The sequence below is a fragment of the Carlito syrichta genome, unplaced genomic scaffold (assembly GCF_000164805.1).
Source record: "Carlito syrichta isolate Samal-C Ts95f unplaced genomic scaffold, Tarsius_syrichta-2.0.1 Scaffold308820, whole genome shotgun sequence".
In the NCBI taxonomy this organism is placed as follows: domain Eukaryota; kingdom Metazoa; phylum Chordata; class Mammalia; order Primates; family Tarsiidae; genus Carlito; species Carlito syrichta.
Genome location: NW_007252916.1, coordinates 139,556 through 161,305, shown reverse-complemented (window position 1 = coordinate 161,305; position 21,750 = coordinate 139,556). Strand labels below are relative to the sequence as shown.

General features: G+C 39.7%; 1 protein-coding gene across 2 annotated transcripts in view; it reads left to right on the top strand.

The window, feature by feature from the left end:
• Positions 1 to 15,616, top strand: part of PRDM10 (PR/SET domain 10) — a 57,497-nt gene extending 41,881 nt beyond the window's left edge. For both annotated transcript variants that reach the window (XM_008065908.2, XM_008065907.2), the window contains 8 exons: positions 2,311 to 2,490; positions 3,450 to 3,560; positions 4,819 to 5,019; positions 6,080 to 6,394; positions 7,823 to 7,963; positions 9,106 to 9,286; positions 12,154 to 12,257; positions 15,413 to 15,616. In XM_008065908.2, the coding sequence (XP_008064099.1) occupies positions 2,311 to 2,490; positions 3,450 to 3,560; positions 4,819 to 5,019; positions 6,080 to 6,394; positions 7,823 to 7,963; positions 9,106 to 9,286; positions 12,154 to 12,257; positions 15,413 to 15,616 (1,437 nt within the window). The remainder of the gene's footprint in view (positions 1 to 2,310; positions 2,491 to 3,449; positions 3,561 to 4,818; positions 5,020 to 6,079; positions 6,395 to 7,822; positions 7,964 to 9,105; positions 9,287 to 12,153; positions 12,258 to 15,412) is intronic.
• Positions 15,617 to 21,750: the final 6,134 nt, after the last annotated feature.

Below are 21,750 nucleotides of genomic sequence, written 5' to 3'. Positions count from 1 at the left end.
GGGCTCAGGCAATCCACTCACCTCAGCCTCCCAAAGGCGCGGGATTACAGGCTGAGCCACTGAGCCCGGCTGTCATGTTCTTCTTGAAAAACCCATTATTAGCTCTTCATGTGGACAGATTCCGATGTTTTTCACTTATAAGTCACTGCAAGGTCTGGCTCCTAATTAACTCCCAGTGCCCACTTCCCCTTTGCGCTCTGACTGCATGGAACTGCACGGATGCCCCTGAGTGTAGTGTACTGCCTCTCCCTGGGCCTTGCGTTTACTGCCTCTCCCTGGGCCTTGTGTTTGCTCCCCCTTCCACCCTCATGTGAGCACACTTTCAGACTCTCATGTCACTTCACCTGGCTGATGTCACTTCTCATGTGGTCATTTCTTGATCCTTGGATTAAGTGCTGCTCCTGTACCTTCCCATAGGGCATTTTGCTGGTGACCCTGTTATAACACTTGAGTTTTGCAATTGCCTGCTCTCTTAACTATAAGCTCTATAAGAGCAGCATTAAAAACAAGGTAGGGCCTTCTGTGTTTAAGGAGCCCACAATTTATTGGAAAATTAGACGTGAACATTAAGAAATTATTATTGATGCTGTAATAGAGAAAGCAGTAAAATTGAAAGTGGTTAGCTCTGATTTGGGCTGTAGGGGAGACTTCATAGATAATGTGACACTTTTGAATTCACTCAAATGTGGGGAAGACTTTGCCAGCTAGAGAAAGGAGAGGTGAGAAGTGAGAGAGGGGCAAAGACGTTTTAAGCAGAGGGAGCAGCAGGACAAAGGTGGTAGTGAAGGGGGAGTGGATGGAGGGTGTGGTTAGAGGCTAACAGTGAGAGGAAGCAAGGGACTTAAGTCAAGCCAGTGGTTTTACTAAGTAACTAGACTTATGGTGAAGTGGGCCATAGGCATTTCAGAGCTGGGCTAATTCGGGCAGAGGCAGTGGGTGTGGAGAAGAGGACCTATGTTTAAGACAGACATCTGGGAGAGGAGTGACAGGACCTTGCATGTGGATAAAAGGGGGAAGATGGACAGTGAGGAATTGAGATTTGTAGCTTGAGAGGCTGGGCATTGGGAACACTACCGATACTAAAGAGGAGAGAGTGAGGAGATAATGAATTTGAGTTTTGAGATGTTAGGATGGAGAGACCTTGTGGAGACTTGGCATCCAGCAAACACATGCTCATCACGTGTGGTATTAGTATTAGACTTTGGGATTTATGTAATGATTTAGCTAAGGCAAATTGGTCTGTTGAAAGGGAATAGATGGGAGAAACTAGTGAATACTGATGCTTAGGAAAAGTGGGAATGCAACAGAGTTTTATCATTGTATCTGCACTAAAGAGAAATCCTGTTATTTAAGGCAGTGCTCTTAACACAAATTTTACTTACCCGCATTAAGAAGCTCTGAATGTTCCCTCCTGGGCTTTCCAGGAATGAGATCGGGTAGGGATAGGAGGACAGAGTGGTTGGACCACATGCGTTGTAGCAGAAGTGGCAGGTCCGTGAGGGATACCTAGTATTAGAGCTCGGCACTTAGCATAGTCCTTGGTACTTGGTAGGCACTCAGGGAATGTCTGTTGAATAAATGTGCTGAAAAGTGAAGTGTGCAAAAGAAATTCTTGCACCAAAAGGTAGGAAGAACTGGACTTGGAGAAAGGTTCAAAATCTTTACAGGACTAGTAGCAGTTTAATCATATGTCCCAGGGAGGTAGCCTCACTGGATTAGGGAGTTGGCACTTTCTGATTTTGTTTTTATTCAGGATGGGCTGCCCAATTTTTTTCCCCCTGGATTCATATCAACATGTATCACTAGATCATCACATTAAGGGCTGGGCCGTGGGCCCTGTGCTCCATCCACAGTGGACAGAGTAATTGTTTACTTGAAATTCTAAATCCTTAAGGTGAGAAATTCTTACATAAATTAACTTGGAATTCAGAAGAAAATTACTATGTTTGCTGAAACGTGTAGGAACTGAGTATACACGTGGCTTTTTAAACCCAGTATTACCTATCAGTCATCATCAATTTGTCTAATAGTTCTTAATACCAAACTTAGTCTGTGCACCCTTTGATGTCCTCTACTAAATGTATAGTCCTTCTCGAAAGTCAGTGTATAGCTTTCATGTTTAATGGTCATTTCAAACCAAGACTCACTAGGGTGCAGTTATTTGCTAGTCAACAGAGTAACCCCTAGCCACTTTGACATGTCCTCATGTCCTAGGGCTCCAGCAACTCAGATGCCTCTTGGTAAGTTGTGTTGACTGCTAATTTATATTGAATTTCTAATTTATTCTTTTCAAAAATTCTCTCCAAATAGCGAAAAGACAAACTTCGGGAACACATGCAAAGGATGCATAATCCTGAGAGAGAGGCCAAGAAAGCTGACCGCATCAGCCGCTCCAAGACATTCAAGCCTCGTATCACGTCGACAGACTATGACAGCTTCACGTTCAAGTGCCGTCTGTGCATGATGGGCTTCCGGCGACGTGGCATGCTGGTCAGTGCCCAGTGGCTGCAGGCTCCTCTGTCTTCTAAACATCGTCTCATTTCTGTCGATGATGATGGCTTTTGCATTGTGTTCCGCATTGAGTTATAGCTGTCAATCTGTTTTGTCACTGCTTAGTGACAAACAGAGGCAGACAGTTTCCAACTTGGAGTTCTCACCTTTCTAATCCCCCTTTGTCTTCCTTTGCCATTTTCTGGGTCACTTCTTGGAAAAGGCATTTTTCTACCGCTTTTCATTTCTAGTTTTGCTTTTCTTTACCTTCTTAATCTCTTTGCTGTTACCTATTTTATTTCCCTCTTTTGTGTTCCTGAATATATTTTCATGTGGAATCTTTGCCTCCTCCTTGACTGTTCCCTTTTAATGCCTCTCTTTTCCAGACATCAAACAACAGTAGAAGGAAACTTTCCGTCAAAACGGGGTGTGTGGACACAGGTTAGCTAAAACATTGGGACAGCCAGTTCTCTGCTCTCAACTCATTTTGACCTTGTTACAGTTGCAGAGTATATTTCTGCCAGGAGCTGGAATGCCATAAAGCAATATTTAAAATTCAGAACTTTAGTTTGTATCTCATTCAATGTTGTTAGAGAGGCTAGGACATTAAATAATGAAAGACGGGTTTGCATCAGGAGAATTCACTAAAGAAATTCATGCTAGTGTAATTTTCCTTTTTCTAGCAGTGGTTCTTTCAGCCAGAGACTGTTTATGGGATCCATGGTGACCCAATTCGCCTTCAGTTATTTGCTGAATCACTGTTAACAGGAGTTAACAGTGACTGTTGAATGCTTTTGTGTCAGATGGGTCTGGTGATGTTGGTTCTGGCCAAATGCCTTATTGTTTTAGGTCATTGCTTCAGATAATTTCAGTGTCTAGTTGTCATTATCAGAGTATGTGTGTTGCTTCTATTTGTAATTGGGTCTCTTTTTCTCATTTGTTCTTTGTTTTCACTTTAGGTAAATCACTTATCAAAGAGGCACCCAGACATGAAGATAGAAGAGGTGCCAGAGTTAACTCTACCCATCATAAAACCCAACCGTGATTACTTTTGCCAGTATTGTGATAAGGTAAAAGTTAAATACCCATACTGGCTTGCCACTGTGGGGGCCCTGCTAAGAGCTAACTCATCTGCATTTATAAATATATACTAGGACCTTGCAGTTACTCTTAGCAAATGTTTCATTGTCACTCAGTAGTTCTCCATTCAGACGAAAGAGGACTAGAAATACAACCTCATTTTAAGTCAAATTTTTTCTTAAGAATTAGTTGACTTTGTTTTTCTTGTTGTCCCTTCTCTCTGCGATTTTTTTTTATCCAAGAAGAGACTTATTACCAAGTGTCTAGTATATGAATTCATTTCAAATTGCTAAGCTCTAAAATAAGAGTTTTTATCATATGACTTGTAAAATATATGATAGATTTTGGGTTTCTAGAAGATTGAGTGGGATGTGAAAAAAAGTTTCATCATGGAATACTCTACTTGTCCTCATTCTTTGTTTTTATGCAGTTACAAAAAAAGAAAAGATAGAATATACATTCACTGTCTCATTGTAATATTGTTTCTTATATAATGTAGCTTATATGACATCAGTTTAAAAGTAAGAAACATTTTTTAAACATGGATTCCCCATTAAAGGTACTAGTTGTTATTAAAATTGCCATTTGGAAGATTATCCTGGTCATCAGCTACACATATCATCTGAGAGCTTTCATGGACAGGCTGAAGAATAAACAGGTTTTAAAAACAATTCTCTTTCAATGTCTGTATATCCACCTTTTTTTTTTTTTTGAGTTGGAATCTCACTCAGTTGCCCAGACTGGAGTGCAGTGGCCGCTCCCGGCCACCGCAGCCTTGACCTGCTGGGCTCCGGTGATCCTTCCGCCTCAGCCTTCCAGTAGCTGGAACTACAGGCGCGCACTACCACGCCCGGCTAATTTTTTGATTTATTGTAGAGATGAGGTCTCACCTGCCCAGGCGGGTCTCGAACCCATGGTCTCAGGCAATCCACTCACCTCAGCCTCCCAAAGTGCTGGGATTACAGGCTGAGTCACCAAACCTGGCTTGTATATCCACCTTTTAACCTTTAAGGTAAAGAGTATTTTTACAGTTACTATCTTAGATAAATAAACTTAAGGAAGATGCCTGGCATATCTATATTATGTTCTTATTTTATTCTTATTGTCCTTCACTTGATCTGTTAATATATTTTATTTAGGACTACATGAATACTTTTTCTCATTTCTTCATAATGAAATTCTTAGTTTGCTTTAAATAAGAAAATAGAACTGTATACCGCTTTCATGGCAAAACATTCGAATTTACAGGTTTATAAAAGTGCCAGCAAGCGTAAAGCCCATATTCTGAAGAACCATCCAGGAGCTGAGCTCCCACCAAGCATTCGGAAACTCCGTCCTGCTGGTCCTGGAGAGCCAGACCCTATGCTGAGCACGCACACCCAGCTGACGGGCACCATCGCCACCCCTCCTGTCTGCTGTCCCCACTGCTCCAAGCAGTACAGCAGCAAGGTAGGGGAGATTTCTGACTCAATCTGAGGTCAAACTATTATGTAAGGAACTCCTAAGGGAAAATGGCTTCCCTTCCAGAGTTGTAGTGTGATTATATTCCGGTATGTCTCTATCTGTTGATGAGGTTCCTATTCTTTTAATATTAAAGTTCTTTTGATTCATACTACAATGATTATGGATTGGTGCTTTTGGCCTGAATGGCTCCTTCTGAATAGATGGGAGACTAAAAGAGATGTTATCTTAGTTCCTGTAAACAGAGACCAGAGCAAAGACTGGCGAGAGAATACTGTGGACCTTGCCCAGAGTTAGTGCCATCTAATAGCCTCTTCTGTTGGCCGGCTGAGGACCTAGTATTTGAATAGTCAGTGCTCATAGGTTATGGGCTCATGCTTATGGAAGTACTATATAGGAGTTTGTTTTTGTTTTTTTTTTGAGTTGGAATTTCACTCCATCACCCAGGCTGGAGTGCAGTGGTATGCTCATGACCACCCCAACGTCTACCTGCTGGGCTCAGGTGATCCTTCCACCTCAGCCTTCCAAGTAGCCAGAACTATAGATGCACACTACCATGTCCAGCTAATTTTTTGATTTATTGTAGAGATGAGGTCTCACCAAGTTACCCAGGCTGTTCTTGAGCTCATGGGCTCAGGCAGTCCCCTCACCTCCGCCTCCCAAAGTGCTGGGATTACTGACTTGAGCCACCGTGCCCGGCTTACATAGGAATTTAAGTGATGGTTTTGAAAAAGGGGGTTACTTTTGCTGGGGGGATTGTGATAGATTACTGCAGGTATTACTGGGGGTGCAGAATGCTGCGAGATAGTCGGCACCTTGCCTGACTGCATAGTGTCGAGTGGGTTTTTACTTCTTTTCAGCCCTCTTTTCCCCCATTTCATAGCATTGTGCCACTTTAGGGTGTGCAAACATGGAATCAGAGTTGCTCTGCTTTTTTTTTTAAGGTACAAGGTAAAAGACTTTAGAAACCTTTGGAGGGGGTACATATGAAAAAAATTAAAAGTAACAAATTCTAGCAATGATTTTTGGGTTTTGCCTTAATTTTCAGACTAAAATGGTTCAACACATTCGAAAGAAACATCCAGAGTACGCCCAGCTCCCTAACACCATTCATACGCCATTGACGACAGCAGTGATCAGTGCTGCCCCAGCAGTTTTAACTACAGACAGTGCCACTGGAGAGACTGTGGTGACAACAGACCTGCTCACCCAAGCAATGACAGAACTGTCCCAGACCTTAACGACAGATTACCGAACACCACAAGGGGACTACCAGAGAATTCAATATATCCCTGTGTCACAGTCTGCATCTGGTCTCCAGCAACCTCAGCATATTCAACTTCAAGTGGTGCAAGTGGCCCCGGTATTGTATTACATTTATTTCTCTTTCCCTTTATGAATGCCTTATTGCCATTAGTCATTATGGTGACTGGAGTCAACAAAAGCACCCTTTTCTCAGAGCTGGAGCTGGGCTCTATGTAATGTGGTTCTGCATGGAAGTTCTGAGTCTTGGGCATTTGTAAAATGCCTGCTACCTCAGGCCAATGAGACCTCTGGACTTAGCAGGTAAGAGATTCTTGTCTGTAGTAGTCAGGACATTTTAGATTCAGCATATATAGTCATTTTGTGCTATTGCAGGACAATACTTGTAGCACCTCTTTTGAATCCTTATCCTTGCAATCCAGGTTGATTACTTGGCAGTGAGCCAGTTTGATAAATCCCTACCCAGACATTGAATGACTCATGTCAAAGAGAGGTTGGAAAGAATAATTTTGTTTCAATTTCTGAATATCAGTCAATACCTTTTTAGTATCAAGGTATGACTCTATTCCTTCTACCAGCTCATTCTTACTGATCGGGGGCAAAAAAGGAAACCTTCCAGAACTACTGTTTCATTTAATTATGCTGAGAAGTGAACTCAAGGCACAGATGAACAAACTTGTTTCTTTGAAATCATTTGCTGGGTGCGGAGGCTCACGCCTATAATCCCAGCACTTTGGGAGACTGAGGCGAGAGGATTGCCTGAGCCCGCAGGTTTGAGAACAGCCTGGGCAACATGGTGAGACCTCGTTTCTACAATAAATAAAAAATTAGCTGGGCATGGTGGCGCATGCCTATAGTTCCAACTACTTGGAAGGCTGAGGCAAAAGGATTGTTTGAGCCCAGCAAGTGAGGCTGCAGTGGCCGTGAGCATGCCACTGCACTCTAGCCTGGGGGACAGATTGAGATTCCGACTCAAAAAGAAAAGAAATCATTTAGTCTTTGAAAATTTAAAACTAGCATGGGAGCAGGAAATTGGAAGTTGCCACTGTCACTGATAGTTCTTTATCTTGTTTTTCTCATGGGAGAATTCTTAACTTTAGAATTTGGAGGAATCTATAAGTCCCTGAAGTTGCTGGTGAATCATGATGTATATGTACCTTGTTCTGGGAAAAGGGCCTTTACTTTAGCCAGATTTTCGAAGATGTCTAAGATACACAAAAGGTTAGGTGCAGTGGCTCATGCCTATAATTCCAGCACTTTGGGAGGCCAAGGTGGGAGGATCACTTAAGCCCAAAAATTTGAGACCAGCATAGCCAACATAGTGAGACCTTGTCTCTACACAAAAATAAAAAAAATAACTGGGCTTGGTGGTGCATGCCTGTAGTATCAGCTACTTGGAAGACTGAGGTGGAAGGATTGCCTGAGCCCAGGCAGTCAAGGCTATGGTAAGACTGAACTTTTTTCTCTGGAAGGATTTCTTTTAACCTCAATATATGTTGGTTTCTGGGCCTGTTCTTTCTCCCTCCAGGCCACATCCCCTCATCAGTCTCAGCAGTCCACTGTGGATGTTGGCCAGCTCCACGATCCTCAGACCTATACCCAGCATGCCATCCAGGTACAGCACATCCAGGTTGCTGAGCCCACCACTTCGGCCCCGTCCTCATCCCAGGTATTCTTCTCCATGTACTGTTTAGGGAAGTTAATATGGTCTTAGAGCCCATAAAAGTTAGAGTGTAGACATTATCTTCAGATCTAGTCTCCTTGACTATTGAGGTATTGTTGTTTTTGTACCTTAATTAAAGGGTTTTACCTTTGTCTCCAATTTTTATATTTGGTATTGTGTATACGCTTACATTAAGTTATTAGCTTCTCTTGTCCAAATGGAGCCCTGTGGTATGATATCCTAGAAACAACACTGGTTTTTATTTCCCATTCTAAATTCAATTGCTAAGTTGCTTTGGTGGTTTGGAACAGTCGCTTTGTGGGGTAATATTGTGTATTATATATTATTGCATTTGTCTGAGTCTGTTATTGAGATATACAGATAAGTTATGGGAATTCAGAGAGGGAGAGATTATGTTTATAAGGGAATCAAGGGCATTTTGTAGAAGTGGTCTTTGAATTGGGTTTTGAAGAGGAGTATGATTTTGACACAGCAGTTGGGGAAGGCATTGTGATCAGAGTAAGCTCATACTGTTATTAAAGACAGAGATGGAAAATTGTGGTACATTAATAGAAAGCTGAGTTATTCTGTTTGAAAAGACAGTTGGAAAGCTAGTTTGGAACTGAGTTGTGAAGGGCCTTGTGTGGCAGGCTGTGGAGTATGGGTTTTACCTCACAGCCAGGGGTGACTCTCTTCACCAGATGGCTGAGTGTGTCCCTGTGGTGAACGCCACACACAGGGTGGGATTGTCCAGTGCAGGTTAATGAAAATGATCACTTTTGGGTTCTGATTCAGTTTGTATTCCAGATTAGCATTTGACAGTCACATTATTTCACCTCTCAATTTTTTTTAACCTTATATAATACAGGTAATTATGCTTTCATTCATTTATCTTTCTAACAAATTTACTGAAGTGAATTTTTCAGATACTTCTGTAGTTAATCTTTTGAAAACAAATTAGAATTTCATAGTTATGCTTGCTTTTCATGAATTCTATTCTTATTTAAAATACTGCTTTTAATAACAGCAGTGATACTTTCAGTATTATAACTCATGTTAGTCTGACTTACTTTCTTCCATTATCTGTGAGTCTTAACTACGTCGACAACTCATCACTCTCCACTCTCTCTTTCTCTCTCTCTCCCTAGGTAGCAGGGCAGCCACTGAGCCCCTCTGCCCAGCAGGCTCAGCAGGGGCTCAGCCCCTCCCACATACAAGGCAGCTCCTCCACACAAGGGCAGGCTTTGCAGCAGCAGCAGCAGCAGCAGCAGAATTCCTCTGTGCAACACACGTACCTGCCCAATGCTTGGAATTCCTTCCGTGGCTATTGTAAGTAGGAAAAATGGGGATGATGCTGTCTAGGTCATGGGTAGAATACCTGCAAATAGGCTGACCTTTATACTCAGCTGAAGTCCTGTGAAAGGATGTGGAGTGGTGAAGATGCCCATGGTGATAATAAGCTAGCAACCTAACCTAGAGAAAAGATTCTGGAACTGAAATTTTTTTATTAGGAAAAAATTTAAAAATATATAGAAGTAGAGAGAATAATGAACCTTCCTGTACCCATGATCCAGCTTTACTAGTTACCAACTCATGCCCAACCTTGTCTCATCTATACCCTGCCATTCTCTCATATCCTCCAGTGGGATGAAAGACCCATCATATCACTTCATCCATAAATATTTTAGTATGTATCTCTAAAAGAAAAAGACAGATTTTTTTTTGAGTTGGAGTCTCACTCTGGCACCCAGACTGGAGTGCAGTGGCACGCTTACAGCCACTGCAGCCTCCACCTGCTGGACTCAGGCAATCCTTCTGACTCAGCCCTCCAAGTAGCTGGAACTAATTTTTTAAATTTATTGTATAGATGAGGTCTCACCAAGTTCCCCAGGCTGGTCTCAAACCCCTGGGCTCAGGCAATCCTCTCACCTCTGCCTCCCAAAGTGCTAGGATTACAGACGTGAGCCACCGTACCCAACCATGAAAAAGACAATTTTTAATTAATTAATTATTTTAAATTTCATGCCTAACACCAGTGCTCACAAAGAAAGAGTATTTTTAAAAAACAAACTTCACACAACACTGTCACCTTATCACACCTCAAAGGAAATGACAATAATTCTTTATTACCCTCATACTTCAGATATCCAGTCTTTGTTCATATTTCTGTGATTGTCTCAGAATTTTTAAAAGATAGTTGATTTGTTGATTTTGGGTTCCAAATAAGGGCCATACGTTCCAATTGATTATGTCCATTGAGTTTATTTTAATGTATTTGTTTACTCTTTAAGTTGTAATTTCTATGTTGAGGAATTAGGTAATCAGACCCGTGGAGTTTGGATTTTGGTTGTGGTATTCCCATGTTACTCCTTAACATGCCTTCTTCTGTTCTTTTTATTTCATATAGATTGGCAATTAGATCTAGAGTCTTGATCAACTTGAACTTGGCCTTTTTTCTCTCGAGATACTGCATAGCTGGTGTGGTACTTCTTCAGAAGCACATGACATTCAGTCGTCTCTCTTTTTGTGATGTTAGAAGCCATAGACGTTTAATCCTTAGCTCTGTTATTTCACTGGGGGTTGCAAAGCAGAATTTAAACCCCTACATTGCAAAGTTGTGATACTCTGACTCCCTCATTCTTATTCATTAATCAGCTAGAAAATTTTTCCAAGGAAAAAATTTTATCTTAACTACCAGGTACTCTAATGTACAGTTTGTTAAGGAAAGGCAATATAAATTTCTTTTTTATTTTTGAGTTGGAGTCTCACTCTGTCGCCCAGACTGGAGTGCAGTGGCTGCTCCTGGCCACTGCAGCCTCGACCTGCTCAGCCTCGACTGCAGCCTCGATCCTTCCACCTCAGCCTTCCAAGTAGCTGGAACTACAGGCGCGCACTACCACGCCCGGCTAATTTTTTGATTTATTGTAGAGATGAGGTCTCACCAAGTTGCCCAGGCGGGTCTCGAACCCGCGGGCTCAGGCAATCCACTCACCTCAGCCTCCCAAGGCATAAATGTTTAAATACTTGATTCATTTCCTTTATTTACCAGTTTTAAAAAAATGAGTTGTTTTCCTTGTGTTATCCAAGGTAACCAGTGAGGGATGTGGGCGTGTCTTAGTGCTGTCATGAATTCCAACACATGAAATGTTTTAGCCTATTGCAGTTGTCATCCTTATTGATGCTCATGTTATCCCGTTATTGGCTAATAGGAACCTCTTCAAGCTGACTTCTGCTTCTTTCCCACATGAATCTGTAGCCTCTCTCATCGCATCTTGTATGCTAGTAAGACACATTGTCCGGGCTCTTCTTACACATTTTCTGTCCACATTTGGAATCAGCCACCTTCCCAAGAAAATCTTCTTCTACTCCACTTAGTAGAAAATATTATTTAGATACCATCAACAGAATAGTAAGGTGTACTTTGTTTTTAATTTGCTTTAATAACATTGGTGGTAAAATAAAATTCAAGTTGGATTAAATTATGATTGCTAGCCAACTACAGACACATTTGTGCCATAAATTCAAATCTGAATATAAAAGATAAAAATATTGAGCTAAAAGGAACTTATTTCAAGCTTTTAAAAAATTGTTCAATGTTGGTCTTTATGGATATTCAGAAGCTACATTTGCAGGGGGAATGCATTGATTGCCTCTGATACACAGTAGCTGTGTACTAGCCTTTTCTCATGTAGTCAGTTCTTTTTAAAAAATTTCATTTATTTATTTATTTACTTTTTGAGACTCCAGTCTCACTCCATCACCCAGGCTGGAGGGTAGTGGCACACTCATGGCCACCCCAGTGTTGGCCTACTGGGCTCCGGCGATCCTTCCACTTCAGCCTTCCAAATAGCTGGAACTACAGGCGCGCGCTACTACCCCCAGCTAATTTTTGATTTTTTGTATAGATGAGGTCTCACCAAATTGCCTGGGCCGGTCTCAAACCCACGGGCTCAGGCAGTTCACTCGCCTCAGCCTTCCGAAGCGCTGGGATTTCAGGCTGAGCCACCGAGGCTGGCCTATAGTCAGTTCTTATGAGAGATGCTTTCACTATATCAAGAAACAACATTATTGTAATACAGCGAGCAAATCTATGGAAGGTGTCAAGGTGGGGAATGTGGCCACTGGTTAGGTATTTGTTTCTAGAACTTGTATTGAAACTTGAGACCACTGAACTATGAACATTTCTTGTTTTTCAGCATCTGAAATTCAAATGATGACACTTCCCCCAGGTCAGTTTGTGATTACAGATAGTGGTGTGGCAACTCCAGTTACCACTGGCCAAGTGAAGGCAGTTACTCCGGTAAGCTATGCTGGTCAGTTGGTTTTTTCCTGTCCAACTCGTGGGTTATTTTTTAATGATTGGCTTACTCTTTGTTTTCTCACAGTAGATGATGAATTCTTTGAAAGCTGGATCTTGGTCTTTATCACTTTGTCCTCAGTGCCCTTTCCAGAAGGCTAAGATACAGCAAATAAACTGAATAAATAGTTATTCAGTTAATAACTATAATGATCCCAGATCCATCTCAATGAGCACCTTTTTTTATGCTTCTTGGAAAGATTACAGGTCCTCAAGACTACTGGTCTTCAACTAAGTTGGGAGAGAATAATATAAACAATATAATCAATTCATTAATCAATTATGGAGCCATTTTAAACAATTCACCCACCTCAAATTGAAAAACATTTGTATAAATTATCTTGTTAAATAGACACAATCAAGCTGGACAAGTACAATATTGATTGTGTCTACTACTTCTGGGTTTTTTTCCACTTTTATTTTATTATTTTAATTTTTACTTTAAAGTTATGGGGTACAAGTGAAAATTTACTACATAAGTAGATCGCATGCAGGTGAAGTTTGGGCTTCTAGCTGGCCCTCTCTTCCCCTGACTGTGGACTGGGTATCCAGTGTGTTGCCTACTACCTCTGTCTTTATCTTCACTGGTTTGTCTTGTCCTGCCTCTAAGTAACTAGGAGACAGAGTACATACTTTTAAATTTACAAAAATACTATTAAATGAATACATTATGGAGATCTAATGTACGGCGTGGTAACTATAGTTAAACATAATGTATTGTATACCTGAAAGTTGTTAACAGAGTAGATCCGGAATGTTCTTAACACAAATAAACCTGAAAGTATGTGAGGTGATGGATATGTTAATTGCTTGATTATTTGTTAATTATGCCTTAATAAAGCTGGAGAAAAAAGAAAAAAGAAAAAAGTACTATTAAGGGATAGGGATATTGGGATATTCTCCAGGGAAGACTATTTCCCAAAAAGCCTCAGAGGTAGTAGGGTAGTCTAGTGGCCTCAAAAACCTGACTTTTTTTTGAGTCAGAGTCTCACTCTATTGCCCAGTCTGGAGTGCAGTGATACACTCACGGCCACTGATACCTCAACCCTCTGGGCTCAGGCCATCCTTTCTTCTCAGCCTTCCAAGTAGCTGGAACTATAGGCATGCGCCACCACGCCCAGCTAATTTTTTGATTTATTGTAGAGATAGGGTCTCGCCATGTTGCCCAGGCTGGTCTCGAACACCTGGGCTCAGGCAATCCTCTCACCTCCGTCTTCCAAAGTGCTGGAATTACAGATGTGAGCCACCGCACCTGGTAATTTCCTAAAGTGTGCTGAGAGTTCACCCCTTTCTCAACACACAAGATCACATCCTTGACTTAGGAGAGAAGTTTAAATCCAAAGTAACAACTATTAATTGTCAGTGAAAACTAATGTAATATGGAATAGTCACATTGGCATGATCAGGGATTTTTTTGCTCCCTGTAGGACCCATTGGCTTTTTTCTTTTTCTGGCCAGGAACTTATTTGAGAAGCTGATTATAGTCAAGGTTGTTTCCCTCCTTGTGCTATGATGTACGTATGCTCAAATTTCTGTACACTTTGGGGCATGGGTTCTCTGAAGCCCACCTATGGGAACCCTAGGAGTCAGTGGACCTTAGACTGAGAACCAGCCCCCTTCCCTCGAAAGACCCACATGGGAAAACAAACCATACTCAGAAAGTTGCACGGTGGGCATGGACTCAGAATACATGGCCCTAGATGAATCAGGTGGGTGTTTGGCAGTGTTTTTTTTTTTTATTTTTTCTAAACAGTGCTTGGAAAGGCTTCTGCCTTTCCCTCTGTGACTTCTCTTCCTCTGCTTCTGTAGCTAACCAATCCCCATTCTGACTGACTAACACATTATTTCTTTAAAAATGTTAACATAATGAAGCAGTCACCTACAGGTCTGTGAAGAAGTATTCATGATCAGAGAGAAAATGAGAAAAAATAAAGATAATGTGTACATTTTCATAAAACTAAATGTGTTCAACGTAAGAGATTTTATTCTAAGACTGCGTTATTCTATGCTCTTGAGTGTTAAAATTTCTCTTTGACAGTGGCATATTTTAAATGAACTCACTTGTCAAAATAAAATTTTGGGACCATTTTTAATGATTTTTTAATGTAGCTTGTCCTTGAAATTCTGAAGTCCAGGAACCAGGGATCTTGACTGTCTTTGGGACCATTCTGCCTCTTTAAGGAGTTTTAAAATATCTTTTGTTTAATCCATTCTGTATTAATCTTCATATTTAATTGACAGCAACTTTTCTAAATTTCTTTTTTTGTGTTTTTTCCCCCCAACAATGGCAAAAACAAGAAATGTCTAAATTTCCAGGAGCAGTACAATAGCATGTTTTCCTTACCACGTATGTTACTACAAGTATGCAAATTTCTATACCTGAACTTCTTCACTTTTTTTTTTTTGAGTTGGAGTCTCACTCTGTCACCCAGACTGGAGTGCAGTGGCATGCTCCCAGCCACCGCAGCCTCGACCTGCTGGGCTCCGGCGATCCTTCTGCCTCAGCCTTCCAAGTAGCTGGAACTACAGGCGTGCGCTACCACGCCCGGCTAATTTTTGGTTTGTTGTAGAGACGAGGTCTCGTCAAGTTGCCTGGGCAGGTCATGTACCTGCAGGCTCAGGCAATCCACTCACCTCGGCCTCTCAAAATGCTGGGATTACAGGCTGAGCCACCGAACCCTTCATGCTTTCATTTGATAAAACTGCTAAGGTGCTCCCTTAAGGTGCTTACTTTGTAGTCAATTAGCATGACTGATCTGTCTTCTTTAAAGGACCTAGGTAAAGCATTTCACATGGGTGCCTATTTTGGGGTCCCCTTGTGACATTTTTCTTCATATTCCTTTTCTCCATTGGTAGCTCCACCCTCCTTTTTAAGCCCTAGCTTTTTTCTTTTCATTTGACATGTTTATTGACCACCTTATGTGCTGAGCCAGTGGAGATAAAGATGGCAACAACAATTGCTAGGTGAGTTTACAGTTTGGGGGAGACACATTATTATACGGTCTGGTTGAGTAATTAAACAGTTACGGAAAAAGCACCATGGAAACTGAGAAAGATGTAGGCCCCGGATTTTAAAGATTGTTTTCTTCCTGCTCTAGGGTCATTATGTATTATCTGAAAGTCAACCAGAATTGGAGGAAAAGCAAACTTCTGCCCTCTCCGGTGGAGTCCAGGTTCAGCCACCTGCACACAGTGACTCCTTGGACCCCCAGACTACCAACCAACAGCAAACCACACAGTACATCATTACCACCACCACTAATGGGAATGGAAGCAGCGAAGTGCACATCACCAAACCATGACTCCATCCTGGAGCTAGAAGCAAGCAGTCACATCATGTCTTTCCTCAAGTATGAAAGCTTCTGACACCTAGAACTCTTTTTTAAGATTTATTATTCAGTCAAAAGTTTGGAAACTACAGATTTGGCATTCATACATACACTGGGGTTTATGCTGCCAAGGTCGTCTTTACCAAATTAACTCAAGGTTTTTGCCACGGAATGGAGATCTTTCAGGGGAAAGAATATTTCAAGATGGAGAAAAATTGCCTTGCTCTTGAGCTGGTTTTTTAACACATCGATAAGCCTTACCTTTCCTTTGTGGAGATACTAAGTGGTGTATTGTGTTAATACCAAAGGTGGAAAAAGGATGTGCCAAGTCCATGGTTACTGGACTTCTTACTTCTAAGCCATGGCAACAAAGGAGAAGGGGCATTTTGGGGCATGTATTAGGTTTCTCATGAGTTTGAGTTTTTAGTAGTTTAAAAAAGGGAACCTATTGAATACGAAAATAAACATAATGAAATAAGTTTGACAGTGATGTTCTGAAAGAAAAACTGTCATCTAAGTTTTTCTTATTGCTGATTTTTTAAAAACTTTCCTATTTTGGGAAACTACTTTTGGGTTGTTGCTAGTACTTTCCACAAATGCTCGTCCTTAGTGGATTAGGTCAGAACCTCATGTTCTGATAGTTCTTACTTTATTACTTCACAAAGGTGAACTCCCTGAAAGAGAGAAGGTTGCTTGATGTAAGCAGAATTTAATGCAGATGTAACCTCTGCATTAAAACCTTGCCTCTCATTCTCTGGTTGTGGTTGTTTTAAGAAGATACTGGTACCAAGAAAAATTACTAAAGAAAAAAAAATGTGTATATACACACATGCACATTATGTGTATATATACATGTGTGTGTGTGTATATATATATATATATATATTCAGAGAGAGAGAGAGAGAATAAAAGAGAGAGAAACAGAAACAGAGAGATGGAGACAGAGAAAATACTTAAATCCTGCCTTGTAGGATCCAATTACCACTTGTTGGTAAAGGATGAATTCTTTGCTCTTACCAAGTATACACTTAACTCTTGCTGACAGTGTTCAGTGTATTTTAGTACTTTCAATGCTGTCTTAAGGTGAACATTCTTTAAAGTTGGATGGAAATAAAAGGCTACCTTCCTTATTTATTAAGATTTTTAACTTTAAACATATTATAACTAACTTGGACCCTTTAAAAGATGACCGACTTCACACAAGGGAAAAATAAAAAATGTGAGGACCATTTGTAATACATTAAGGTAATTATAAGGGATTTGGAAGAAATTCAGTCTTTATGAATATTAAACTGTTGGAGAGGCAAAAAAAAAATCCACCTTGATGATAGTATTTCTTATATATGTTCCTATTTGGGAGCCTTGTTTGCTATGAATTCAATGGGGACAAATAATTCTTTTTACTGTACATTCCAATTGTACACATAAATCATTTAACAAAAGTAGTATGTATTTTAACAACTTTTTGTGACATGCTAACACATTTTAGAAAATCATTGCATAGTATAATTTATCACTCCAGGACAAAAAGTCCTGACTTCACTTCAAATGATGCTAGCTAATTTATTTTATTTACAGTTCTGGGCAAAACTGGTTCGATAAATTAAGAAATAGAGTAGCTTTTTTGTGGTACAGATACCTTTTTGAAAAGTAAGCAATTCTGTTGAAATAACTCTACAAATAATATATAAATTTTGTACTTTATTTTTGAGATCTCATTCATATAGTTATCCCTGAACATTTGGGCACTAAAAGAAATTGAGAAAGTTACTTTATAACTGTGTGGAAACAGAAAATAGACTATATTTTTGGTGACAAAGAGGTACCTTCAATGTTTCCAACAGAAAATATTGGCCCTGTGTTGCAAAATGCCTACTAAAGTCCCACAGTGTAATGATTATGAATATCCTAATGTCCAGTCTACACAGACTTGCAAGGGGAAGAATGTTAGAAATTTCTAAAGGTTCGGATTTTAGTTTTTATAAACTATAAAAAACTTTTAAATTTGAACCAGTAAAGTATCTCCCCTCCCTTGAGGAATAACTTATTGAAAAATGAAAAACTATCACTGAATGGAGTGTTCATTTCATGCCAGTTATTTCAAGTTTAAAATACACAGAAGAAAATATTGTGGAAAGACCTTTTTGTCTCTTTCCCTTCTAAGTTTTTTTCTTTATCTTTTTTGGTCCTTATGTGAAATAAAGACTCTAAAAAGAATTTGTATATTATAACTAGTGATGCGGGTAGCAGTCAAGCCAAATAACATGGCTTTAAGATCAGGTGTTCTGCACATTCATTCCAAGATCATAGATTTTCAAAACGACTTGGATTTGAAGAGATGGCAAATTATAAGCTATCTGAAGACCCAATTTGGAAAACATGTATGTAGCTAATGTTGATAGTTTGGTCTCTTTCAAGACACATTGACACTGTAGATGTCATTCAGTGCAGTGTGAGTATTTTGGAGTAGGTTGGGCATAGATTTTATGTTTTTATTGTTTTAATTTGTACCCTCAGAAATATACATTTCATCATGTACAATTCCTGTTATTCTGGGAAAACCTATTGTTTTGATCTTCTTAAATTGTTTTCTGACTTGGAATTATCTTTTCAAAGAACTCTTAAGATGTCTAGGTCTAAAAAGCACTTCATGAAATGCTAAAGCTGACCCACTGGTTGAAAATGTTGACCCTATCCTGTTATTTAAATGTGAACATTTATTGTACATTCAGTGAGTTATAGTGTTAATAGTCTTGTGCTATGCAGCAGGTGTAAAAATTAATAAATATTTTTTTTAATAAACATTTCTTGTTTGTATATGTGAAGCTACAAGAGCCACTGAGATAGCTACATTTTTTTTCTTTTGCATATTACAACTTAACTTCTGGTTTCCAGTCTGGCATATAAGAAGCTTGGAAGTTGCCTCTCCATCCTGACAATAAGTGAAAAGCTGAATAAATGGAAAACCAACAACTCTTCTTAGATCCATCAGAGAAATGAGCTCACAGAGCAAACTGCTGCCCGTGGAATTGGAGAGACAAACAGGCAAATACAAGAATCACAACATACAGAACAAAAATCCATGAGCAGAAACTTCCTGTGAGAAGCAGTGCCAGAGTAGGAAAGCCTGAACTGTAATTGATGAATTGCTGCAGGTGCAGTGTAGACAAGTCTGAAAGATTAAAAACTCTAGGGTACCCAGTCATGGGAAAGGAAAGGGGGACCCACATTTTTGTGAGTTTTACCCCCAAGAGCTTGACAAGATTCTTACAGTTAGCGTTGGAGAAAAATCCCCTCATGCTTCCAGGAGGGGAAGGGAAAAAGGAATCATTTTGAGATTTACCAGAGCATTCTGTTCTTCCTAACAAGACCTGCCATCAGGAAAAAGTATTTGTATCAGCGCCTAACCTGCTGAAGTTACAGCAGAGACTTACTGACCTGGAGGAGGGCAAATACCGAAGCCCAGGCCCACTCTAACCATCCTGCCTCACCTAAGGGGGGAAAACTGAGAAGTATGTGTGAAGCTGCAGGAACAGGCTCCCTTGAAGACTGAGACCTACTGTAAGTCTTATCCCCACATTACTAAAGACCTACTTATAGAAATTCATTTTATCTGGTATTCATGTCCAACTATCAAGAAAAAGTTACAATGCATAATAAAAGGCAAAAGACGCAGGGTGAAGAAATAGAGCAAGCATCAGGCCCAGGTGTAGATGCAGGAGGAATGATGGAATTTACAGACTAGGAATTTAAAACAACTGTGATTAATGTGAATTGGGCTCCAATGGAGAAAGTAGACAACAATCAAGAATGCATGAATAATGTAAGCAGGGAGATGGAAATCCTAAGCTTAAAAAAAAAAAAAAAAAAAGCTGGAGATCAAAAGTACTGTCACAGAAATGAAGAGTAGCTTTGATAGATTTATTAATAGACTAGACACATCTAAGAAAAGAGTCTCTGAGCTTGAGGATATCTCAGAAATTTCCAAAACTGAAAGGAAAACAGAAAAAACACTGAAAAACAGAAGAGAATATCCAAAACTGTCAGACAACAACAAAAATAATATAAATATGTGTAATAAGACTACCAAAACAAGAAAGAGAAAAGAACAGAGGAAATATTTAACAAAATAATGACTGATAATTTCCCCAAATTAATATCAGACATGAAACCCCAGATCCAGGAAGCTCAGAGGATAAGTGGGATAAATGAAAACAAACAAACCCAAATGCTAAAAAGCAAATGAACAAAACATCTCTTTTCTTCAGAAACCGTGCAAATAAAAAGACAGAGTGAAATTATGTAAAGTGTTGAGAGAAAAAAATGACCAACATAGAATGCTGTACCCTATAGAATTATCCTTGACAAGTGAAGGGGAAATAAGGACTTTTTCAACAAACAAAAATGGAGGAAATTTGTTGCCAGTAGACTTGCCTTGTAAGAAATGTTAAAAGATGTTTTTCAGAGAGAAGGAAAATGATAAAAGAACATAGATCTACATAAAGAAAGAGAGCGTTAGAGAATACATAGGTGAAGGTAAAAGCAAACCTTTAATTTTTCTTATTCTCTCTCTCTCTTTTTTGAGTCAGTCTCACTCTGTTGCGTAGGCTGGAGGCAGTAGCACAATCATGGCTACAGCCTCAACCTGCTGGACTCAGCCTTCCAAGTAGCTGAGCCAATTTTTTTGATTTAGTGTAGAGTTGAGGTCTTGCCATGTTGCCCAGGCTGGTCTCAAACCCCTAGGCTCAGGCAGTCTTCTTGCCTAAGCCTCCCAAAGTGCTGTGATTACAGGCATAAACCACCACACCCAGCCAATTTTTCTTTTTCTTAATTGATCTAACACATAACAACATGTTCAAAATAATAGCAATGATGTGTTTGGTTATATATGCTAATGTGTGTGTATGTGTTTATGTGTAAGTGAAACGAATGGCGACAATCATACAAGGAATGGAAGGGAGGAATTACAATTATTCTGTTACAAGATATGCACAATATCAATGAAGTGGGATACTATTATGTGAAAATCTACAGTAATTACAAATGTATATTGTAAATTCTAGAGCATCCACTAGAAAGGTTTTAAAAAAGTGTCACTGATAGGAATGAAATAAAATGGAATTATATAAAATGTTCAGTTAGAACCACAAAAGGCATAAAAGGAATGGAAGCCAAAATAGGAGCAAATAGAAAATAGTAGTAATAGAAAATTATAGTAGATACTAATCCAAATATATCAATAATCAGTGGTACAAATGTACCAATTAAAAGGCAGATTGTCAGAATGGATCAAGAAACAAGACCCAATTATACGTTGTCTACAAGAAACCCACTTTAAATATAATGACATGCGGCTTAAAAATAAATGGATGGAGAAAGATATACCAAGCTAACACTAATCAAAGAAAGTGGGAGTAGCTATATTAATTTCGAAGAGAGCAAATTTCAGAGCAAGGGCTTAAGGGGGCATCGCATAGTAATAAAGGGATCGATTTTCCAAGTAGACATAGCAACCCTTAATATTTATGTTCCTAACAACACAGCATCAAAACATGTAAGGCAAAAACTGGTAGAAATGCAAGGAGAAATAGATGAATCCTCTTTTATAGTTGGAGACCAATACTCCTCTATCAGAAATGTACAGATCCAGCAGGCAGAAAATCAGTAAGGACATAGTTGAATGTAACGACACTACAAATGAACTGGAAATAATATCTATAGATGACTTCAGGAGAGTATACACGGGGGCACCCCCAAAAACCAGAATTTATTTATAAAAAATTGTGTATTCTTACATGTTTAAACTTCAGTCACCTTCAAAGTACTTTCTGTTTAGTATAATGCAACTGAGATGCTTTTTCCACCGCTCAAAACAGTTTTTTAACTCATCAATTTGGATGCCTTTTAGTGTTTCTGCCAATTTTTGTTTCACCTCTTCCACATCAGCAAAACGTTTCCCTTTGAGGACTTTGTTCATCTGGGGAAACAAAAAGTTGCTCAGGGCAACTATTCTTCAGGTGAGTAGGAGGTTGGGGCTCCGGGGATATGTTTTTTTGTTTTGTTTTGTTTTGTTTTGTTTTTTGAGTTGGAGTCTCACTCTGTCGCCC